Here is a 9,702-nt window from a genome sequence, read left to right as displayed (position 1 = left end):
AGTCAACCAGTAGATTTGCAGGCAGACTGTAACAGCTTGTTATCTGATGTCCCCTGGGCACAAACACTGAGACATCTGCAGTTTTTGACCTTTTTTTTGGTCTCTGCTGGCTCAATAGCTAGTTAGCTGGTCATTCAATGTGAAAACAAAACAGAGGAAAGGAGAGCAAATTGCAATAGGCAGGAGATGCTGGACTATTAAGATGCCAAAAGGACTGGAAATATATTAGTACAGAGGTTGCTTTGCTCTCCTTTATTATTTGTGCATTAAGCCCTCTGAGTTGGTTTCTGGAACTCTGTTAAAAGCAGGGTTTTCAATATGCCAGTTGTCACTGAACTTTTATGTTGGCTTATTTTGCATGTATTTTGCATCTCTATTCTCTTTGCTTGGCACTGCAAGTTAGAAATTAACCTGAAAAACACACATTGAGACTTCACTGACTTCCCCAGATTTTATTTTTTTTAGGTCTGAGAACACAAAGCTCTCTTCATAGCACCTCCTCTAGTCCCATCAAGGGGAGGGAAGATTCCCAGAAGACTGACTTCTGGATCATCCTTTGTACTGAGATCTCAGTTCCTTGGAATGCAGTGACTGCACTAGCTTATATGGATGAGGGGTGTGGAGCCTCCTTCCTGTTTCTAGGCTCTTGCTAATAAAGAGTGTGCCCACATTCTCAGACAGGGCCCTAATCACCAGCCTTAGCCTAATCTCTTAATTAATTCCTGTTAATGTAAATGGACTCGAAAAGATTCTTTTAGCTGTAGTGTTCAAGAAATTAGAAGTCCTTTTTTGAAGAGACAGTGTGTTGCTTCTTTCATGGTCTGATATAATGACAACACTGTCTTGCTATATGAGAAGGATTTGCCACATCCTATGGTGCTCACTCCTTATCCCTGGATTACAGATTATTTTAAATCAACTCAGGATAATAGGTGACAGCTCAGTGTATATTATAAGTAGCATTTCAGTCTAGCATGGTAGAGACCTCCTGGCCTCTTGTTTCCATAATTTCTGTGCCTCAGAATGGCCTAAAGTCAAGGTTGGGTTATACACCTTGCGTAATAAAAGGCAACAATATGTGAAGTTTTGGGATCTGCCAAAGAAATGCACTGTTCCTACTTCTGATTTAATCTGATTTATTCTCATTGCATGGATGTCCTACTCATTGCAATCCAGGTCAGAAAAGGATTTGAGCCTGTTACTGACGTGGGAAGACAGCAGTCCTACAGGTAAAAAACACAAAGAAGAGCTCAGATTGAGTTTACTGAAAAAAAGCAAGCTCCCAAAATGGGTGTAACTGGTCAGTATAAAGAGAGTGAAGCTGGAGCAGGGTAAGTATCACAGAACTGGACCTGCCTATGTTATAAGCAGAGGCTCCCCTCTCTCGTGACTTCAATTTTGCCTAGGAGAATTCATATAAAAACAAATAAATGCCAAGAGAAATGTTTCTATTGTTTTCCTTCTCTGTATCTAATGAAATCTGTTCCTTTAAAACAGAGCAATATCCTCCCTTATGATTTTTTGCAGTCACAACGCAGAAAGAGAGAAAACCTGAAAGCAAAATTGACTCCTTTTGATTTTTCCTAGTTCAAGAGAGGAGACATGCCAGTGGGAAGGAGAATAAAAATCACACCGAGTAAATCTGGATTTTAAACTGCCTCTAATGATCAACAGCAATCATACAAATATTTATTTCTGGTTTTATAGTTTATTTGTGTTAAAGCAGACAGCAGATTTTTAATTAGATATTCAGTCTTGCTTATATAAAAATACGTATCTTTTAGATTGGTTATTTAATTAATCACTTCTATAGGAGTTCAGAGGGCAAGTTGTTGGGGGGATAATTTTGTCATGTACTGCTTTAGAATGTATTTTCTGCTCCCTAATTCTTTAGTTGCTGAGGTACTAGAGATCAAATCCTGTCTGCACTCAAGTTGACAAGAAAATATCCAGTAGTTTCAATAGGGTGTTGATTTTATCCTTACTGTTCATGCCATAGTGGGAGCTGCCATAACATCTAACATCAGATCTTTAACGTCTCTCCAGCGCTTTGAAGTGCAGCCCCTCATATTTCATTCACCATTTCTACCAAGAAGCAACAGAGGGACTGCAGCCCTGCTGCTGGAAGTGCGAGAGGGAGGCAGGAGGTAGGAGGATGTGTCATTTACTGCTTAACAGGTTGGATAACCTTTTTGCATGTGGTTTGCTCATGTGGTGACAGCGAGATGATGTGCAACCCACAGCCACAGGCAGCCTTCTGCAACCTGCCTGCTTTGCAGCTATTATGGCTCTAACCTGTGAGACCATCAATCATCTAGAGATAATGCTGCTAAATCTGTGCATATGCATGGAAATATCACAACACATGGGGGTTTTCCTCGTGTGTCTAGTGCTCAAAAATTCCACCAAATTTCAACAAGAGCTCAGCATGTAGCGTGCTTATGAGTTCTTAAGGAGTTGGGAACCAAAGTTCAGGCAGTCAGATTTGAAAAATCTAGTCAGTCTTTGAATGATGTGCTCTGTTGAAAGGAATCTAGTCTAAAGATGCTCACGAAGTTTGAGAGTTTATGATGTAAAGAAACCTGTAGCGTGTGGTGTGTGCTTTCTTCTTTTCCTGGATTTCATTATGCCTTCCTGCCTAACAGAACAGCTGTAACATTAAACCCATTGAAATTTGTAAAGTGCTTAGAAATCCACTGAAGGGAGGCTGTAGAGGAGTAAAAGGTACTCAATTTTCATTGCTGTTCTATCGAGCAAGAGAGTTTCCAGAGTGTCTTAATAATAAATAAGAATAAATAACTGCGAATGTAGAATCTGTTCCATGCTCATTAATAGGTACCTTTGGGTCTGTGGTTGAGGAGAATCTCTTTTAAGGAGAAGGTGAGTATAGATTTGAAGATTTGAATTCATATTTCAATATCTTCTTTACGGCCATGACTTGAAGCATTGGGGTGTGCTTTAGCAGTGTATGAACATCATCCAGGTCTACTGGAATTTGCATAATAGCGGCAGATTGTTTGACCATTTTCTCCTGTCAGATTTCAACTAGATTTTCAAATAAATAATTCGCCAATATTTTTTCCTCGTGGTTTGGTTAGCTCAAGAGCCAGCTGAAGAATATTCATCAAATAAATTACTCACTTTTTCCTCATCAATCTGCAAATAATTTATTCACAAATACTTTTACATGAGGCAGCCAGCTCTAGCCAGGACAAATCAAGGTAATTTCCTACGCTTTTGATCACATGCCAGTAGGACTTTATCTTGGACAGCTCAATAGAGACAGGTTTTAATGCATAATACATAAATGGGTAAGCTGAGTTTTTCACAGTTCTTTGTGAGCTCTCTACTATTGGCCATATTTCTGTTCAGCTGCTAAAGGGGAATGACAGAGGGGCATATATTTTCCATCCAGGTAGGCTCGGGAACATTTCACAAAACCGAGCGTACAGCTCCGAGGGTGTGGGGCTCACATCAGCCACAATTGTGATGGAGCAGCCCCTGGGCTGGAACAGGCAATCTGTTCACTGGAGCAAGGCAAAATTTAACAAGAGTTGAGAAGAGGAAATGAAGACCAGTATTGTGCCTGCTTGGAAACAAAAAGGGAACCTAGGGGTGGAATGAAATCAAGCAACGTGGAATTTCACCAGCATGCTGGGCATCAAGTCCCTAGCTCTTGGAAGAAGGGTCTTTAAATGAGATGGCACATCCCTGCACGGATGTCTCCAGGACAAGGTTCGTGCTGTGGCTCCCTTTCCCCAGGGTTCTCATGCAAACAGTTTGGAAGCCACTGTGAGCCCCCTTCCTGCCTTAGAGGCTGCAGTGCTGCTGACAGGGCAGTCGAGCATGGCCTTGCCTGTCTGTCTGCCTACGCCTCTCGTTTGCTGTGGAGAGCTCCTGGCTAGCACACACCGGGCAATGGCACCGAAAGATTTCTCCCCTGGTTAAGGTTTGCAGCCTGCAATCTGCACTGCATGAGAGGAGCACTTTTGCATCTCTGCCCCTGAGCAGGGTGCTGGGTCCTTATCAGGCTGGGTCCTTCTGCTGTTATCAGCTCTTCTAAATGTTTTTTACTCTTGCAGTCCGTGCTAGATGTGGGCTTCATACACAGACATTTCACACCTTTCTTTTGCATTTCCACACCATTTCTTTTGCTGCTCCGGCAACAAGGTGAGGAGAACAAAATTGTTTATCCATGTTTGCCAAGAGAGAAACTTTGCAAAAACTAGCAAGTGTGTGTTGGGGGAGTGGTGCAAGCAGGGAGTGGTTGCGTGTGGGCTTCTTTAGCATCAGGGTGTGTTCATGTTTCATGAACCAGTGCATGCATAATAATGTGTTTTAATATAACACTCTAGTCTTGATCCTTCCCCGAAATTCTGCTGGCTAACCTAGTTACCCCCAAATGAGAGACACTTTCAGCCTATACATTATGCAGAAATGTAGGTATGAAGAAAGGTAAGCAAGCATTTTTACAGCATCATCAATAAATAAATATATGCTATCTACTCAAATCAACAACATGCTAAACGCTGAAAGTCAAATGGGATGCCTTCCTGAGAAACAAACAACTGACCATGTATTTACTCTGCAGCTCATGAATAAACATGGAAAGTGCACAAAAACAGAGGAAGATATTTGTCTCAACTTGGAGAAAGCTTCTGGCTCAGACTGGCTCTCATAGCTGAACGATACAAAATGGAATTGGCAAGGGGGAAAAATGACATAATCACATACATGTAACAATCCACTGAAAGTAGGACACACAAAAAAGAGAAGAAAACAGGCTTTGAAGGAGAAGGTAGACTAACACAGTGGTCAGCTTCAGACCTGCTCTTTCTGTGCTGCCGATTTATCAGCCTTGGAGAAAGGGCTCTCAAATTGAATGAGGGATCTCAGACATCTGCTTAAATTGTCACAACGTTACACAATGTATTTTAACACGCCCTGCTGCAAGGCCATGTACTGAGGAGGGAAGAGCATAGTGATGAATGGCAGGATAAAGATGCTCTCAGGAAAAACACAGATGCAGAAAGAGATGTGGGGACTCCACATGGATAATGAAATCCATAAGCTTTTTGTACGGCACAGGAAACGGTCTACTTCCATTTTTAGTTATGAGAGAAGGGGAAAAACAATGGCTGAGAAATTACTTACTCTGTGCACAGCATGTGTGTATACACCACAATGACATTGTACCCATGGTGGGCGCCTGCAAGTCAAAAAAACACTTAGAAACACTTGAGTCCAAAAATCTGCAGCGACTTAAACTAAATCTTACAATGTGAGGCTTCAAAGAAAACAATCTATTCAGTTAAACAAGAAGTGATAGAAACACCATGTATAGTGACTTATCCATGAAAATGGGACAGGTGTGCAGTTTTGTAGGCAAAGGCATAACAAGTTCTGATGTCTCAAAGTTCAGGTTAGACAAATTCAACCTTGAAAGAAGCAATTCTCTAGCAGCAAGGATAATTAAACATTGGAATAAATTAGTAGGTGGAAGAAGGCAATTGTCATTACTTGGAGTCTTTAAGACAAGATGTGTTGTCTTTCTAACTCACTTTGGATCCTGCTGCTGAGGAAAAAATCAATGATTTTTGTATATGGGCCAGATTAATGGGTTATAGTGGCCATTCTGTCTGGAAGTCTGAATATATAGTGGGGGGAAATCTGGTTCTTACTGAAGTAAAAGGGTGAGAGGTGCTTGTTGAGAACACAACCCAGGGCTCAGGAGAGCAGGGTTTCAGGACTAAAACTTGATGAAGGATCAGGAATTTAACCAGTATGATGGAAGCTGACTGGTAAGGGCGAGACATCTAAACTACTTTCTGAATTTGATGTAAGGGACACATCTTGTTTTATGGAAGTGACATTTTCCAGTGAAGAAAAAGTGTGTTTAGATGCTGGCTAAAGGAGGGAGAGCAGGATGACTGGAAATAGGCAGCAAGAACAAGCAGGGATATGAGGGCATTGTGAACATATTTGAAGACAAACTTGTTTTGATCAGGCAGTTTTTTCTCAGTCACATTTGTGAATTCAACCTCATTTTCTGTCTGGGAGCTGAGAGAACTTCAGTCTTGCACAGGACCAAGTGTCCCCCAGACAGCTCGTGGCTACAGCTCTGCAAAGAGGTTGATCTACTCCATGCAGGAGCTCAGGTAACTGTGGTTGGAGGGTGAAAGTTCTCATCAGTTTTAGGAGGCTCTCATTTCCTATCAGGCAACACCCTCCCTCCCATAAAGCATAAGAGAAGGAATAACAAAGTCCAGCCTGAAATCCAGTCTGATAATCATGCTCAAGAACACAGCACACACTTCCTGCTATTGGGAGTGAACAACCTCGCCCAAACCAAGTCATGCTGAAGATGGTAGAATAAAGCCTAAACCAGCCATTTCGTGCAAGAGCCGCTGCCCCAAACCATGCATAGGCTCCAGAGATTCCCCACACAGGGAAATGTGTAACACGGATCCCTCTCTACCATGGAGCCCGGACAACAGACAGCAAGACTTATCCAAAGAGGGCACAGATTTCACAGAGAATGTGCCAAGGGGACTGAAAGAGCAGATAACTGTGCAAGTTACTAGAGAGCCGCCCAGTGCCTCCGCTCTTTGTTTTTACAAACAAACAGGAAATTGAATCCCCGAGCAAACAAAAATCTCTGAGCAGGTTGGTAAGAAAGGCAGCGGAGCTGGTGGCACGAATGTCGTGAATGTGGTGCTGCAGCAGCACCTTATTGGGTAAACTGGGATCTCAGGCAGGGGAAAAGAGACCGAGTCTCAAAGAAGGGCAATGCTGCCTGGCACCAGGGCAGGAGGCAGCGGTAGCCTTGTCCACGAAACGATTGGGGCATAGCGTGTCTGCTCTGTCCCTCTCCTAACCCGGGCCATGAGCAGGGTGACACGGCCGGAGTTCAGGCAGGCCCGTGCAAGGGTAGAGGACACGATGGGCACACCCGGCACTGTTTTTTTTAGGCTACACATGGATGGAAAGGAGCACGAGTGGCGCCGGTGCCCGGGGCGGTCCGCAGCCCAGCAGGCAGCCCGCGGCTGGGGCTGTGTTGGGGACCAGCGGTGACCCCACGCTGTTCAAGGGCCGCTCCCGGGGGTCCAGGGAACGCTCCCGGCCGGGCGAGCGTGCCCTCCCCGCACCGGGGCTTTCCCGGGCCACGTGTGCGCGGCGGCGGCGGCCCCGGCGGGAAGACGGGAGGGAGGCGGCCAGGGCAGCGCCGTTCTCCGCCGGGCCGCGCTCGGCGAGGCGCTCCCCACGCCCCGGGGCCGGCGGCCTCGCTCTCCTCCCTCCCGCCTGAGGGGAAGGGGCTGGGCCGGGCCGGACCCCGCGCCGCCTCCGCTACCTGCGGGCGGGGGCGGGCGCTGGGAAAGTTTGTGTCTGTGGTTGGCTGCGCCGCGCGGCGCGGCCGGTCGGGGCGGGCGGGCGGCTCCGTGCGCTCGCAGGGCAGCGAGCGGCCGGGCCGAGGAGAGCTGCGGCCGCCGGTCCCGCCGGGCCAGCACAGCCTAGGGAGGGGCGCCGCGCAGCCCCGCCAGCATGGGGCACCGCGGGGAGAGAGCGTCCTGCCTGCCTCTCCTCCTCCTCGTCCTGCTGCTGCTCGGTGAGCCCGGGGTGCGAGGCGGGGAGGGCGGCCGGGGGGTGCTCAGCCTTGCCCGCAGGTAGCGCGGCGGGGCTGGGAGGGAGCCGGCAGCCGGGCCGGACCGGGCCGTGCCCGCCCGGGGCGCGGCGGAGCCCGGCCGAGCGCTGCCCTCGGTGGGGCCGGGCTGTGCCGCCTGCCCGCCGGGCTGTGCCGGAACCGGCCCCCGCTGCTCCCTGCAGGGCATCGCTGCCGGGCATCTCCCCGAAACTTTAGGGGGCCTCCCCGGAGCGGGGGTGGGTCCGGGGGCTCCCCGCCGAGAGGGGCTCTGGCAGGCTCCGGGGGAACGTGGCGGTGCAGCTGTAGTTGCTGGTGAAGGACCCGGTGCGTGGGCTGTGGTGGCGGTGAGGTGAGAGCGCTCTTTCGCTCCCGAACCTCACCTGGCGGAGGTGAAGCCGCTCCTTGGGGCGGGGACCCTCCTTCTGCCTGTCCCCCGGGAAGCTGCTGGGGTGCTCCGGGCGCACGGGGTGCGGGGCAAGCAGCGCTCCCCCATCGCCCTCCCCGCCGGGCTCCCCGGGGTTCGCTGCCTCTGCCGGGAAGTTCTCCCGCTAGGAGATAGCGTGTAATTGTGGAGGTGATGGTTTACGGCGCGTTCAGGTAATTGTGTAGCTGTCGTTAGCGTGACATGTGGCATTGTTCCTTACTGGTGTCAGTGCCAGCCAGGCAGCGTGCAGGAATAAAGACGAGCAAGCGCTACACAAAAAGGGTGGATGGTGGGTTGTCGTGGGAATTTTTTTTCCTTTTTTTTTTTTTTTTTAATTTTTTCTTTTCCCCCCCCGACGTTGTACTTGTAGCATTGCTGTTAACCCTGTTACAGAAGTAGCAGTGAGTGTAAAAGTAGAGAACCAGAAGACTGTTCGGGTAGATAGCTCTGTGTTGTAGTATTTCAGTGGCTTTGTGTCGGCTCTGGGCAGCCAGGAGGACATCAGGGTGCTGGTGAGCAAGCATGTCCCACAAGTTACTCTACTTAGTTCATGATTCAGAACATTTGATTAATTGCAGGTAGTAAATGGGAGCCTTTTCCAGATTTCAGGTGGAAGGAGTAACTAAACAGTGCCCTAGCCCCACACTGCCAACACTCCTCTTTAAACAAAACTCTATTCGCTGACTTAGTTTGTGCTTGTACTTTTGACTTTGTTGTGACTTTTTTTCCCCCTTATGTCTGCCAGAGCACTTTCCTCATTGTTTGGCTGTTGAATCTTTCATAGCCAGGTCTGCAGAGCTGAGAGTTGCCGTAGAAAAGTCAGTTTCCTAAAACTGGTCTTGTCCCAGTCTTTTTCCTGAGGCTGCTTGTAGGCTATTGGGGCAGAGGGTGTTCTGTCTACAAGATCCTACCAGACAAGGGTGTTCACTGTGCTTTCTCTTACTTGCAGCTGAAGTTAGTCATCTCGTTTATCTGTACAATATAGGCATTCTTCCAGCTGGGGAAACAGTCAAGAGCTGCAGAGCTCACCTTCAGTGTTTCTGTTTAGAAACAGAAAGGGAATAAGATTTTTCAAGAGAATGGTTTAGTAGGACAAGCGGAAAATCAAGACTCTCAGATGCTCAAGGTCATGCAGCAAAAAGTAAAAACTATTAAGGATGACACACAACAGGAAAGTTGTTTCCTTCCTAATTCAAGATGAAATTATTAGAAGAACTTAACGTGTGCATGCAAAGATATGTGGCCATTGTTCATGATCTGGTTTGTCTAGATGTTCTGAGTTGTCTCTTGGGGATTTTTTTTTTTTGGTAATTGGAATGATGCTTTTAAAATTGAAAGTGTTTTTGTGTACAGAAAAATCTCTGAACTGTAGTCTTATTTGAGGTGTGTGTTCTGATGCCATTACTTGGTCACTTCTATGAAATATTCCAAAGGTTAAGAGGTTTGGAAAGTAGTCATTCCCTCACTCTGGGTGGGAGAAGTATGCTTCTGTAAATGATTTCAAGCAGCTCTTTAATGGAGAGATGGGTTGGAGCTTTTGCTGCAATTGTTGAGGAATTGTTGTATAAAGGATGTGGAGGGAAGGGGCTGAAGTATAGACAAGTTTATCACTTGTGAGTACTTACACTTGACTGTT

At 47.0% G+C, this 9,702-nt stretch overlaps 1 protein-coding gene across 1 annotated transcript in view; it reads left to right on the top strand.

Annotated features, from left to right (window-relative positions):
* Positions 1-7,500: 7,500 nt before the first annotated feature.
* Positions 7,501-9,702, top strand: part of PTGFRN (prostaglandin F2 receptor inhibitor) — a 65,742-nt gene continuing 63,540 nt past the window's right edge. Inside the window, exon 1 of the mRNA XM_014882803.2 lies at positions 7,501-7,606. Within this exon, the coding sequence (XP_014738289.1) occupies positions 7,543-7,606 (64 nt within the window). The 5' untranslated portion in view covers positions 7,501-7,542. The remainder of the gene's footprint in view (positions 7,607-9,702) is intronic.

This window comes from Sturnus vulgaris, chromosome 2 (assembly GCF_052056855.1).
Source record: "Sturnus vulgaris isolate bStuVul1 chromosome 2, bStuVul1.hap1, whole genome shotgun sequence".
Lineage (NCBI taxonomy): Eukaryota > Metazoa > Chordata > Aves > Passeriformes > Sturnidae > Sturnus > Sturnus vulgaris.
The sequence above is the reverse complement of the archived record's forward strand: the minus strand, read 5'-3'. Positions and strand labels throughout refer to the sequence as shown.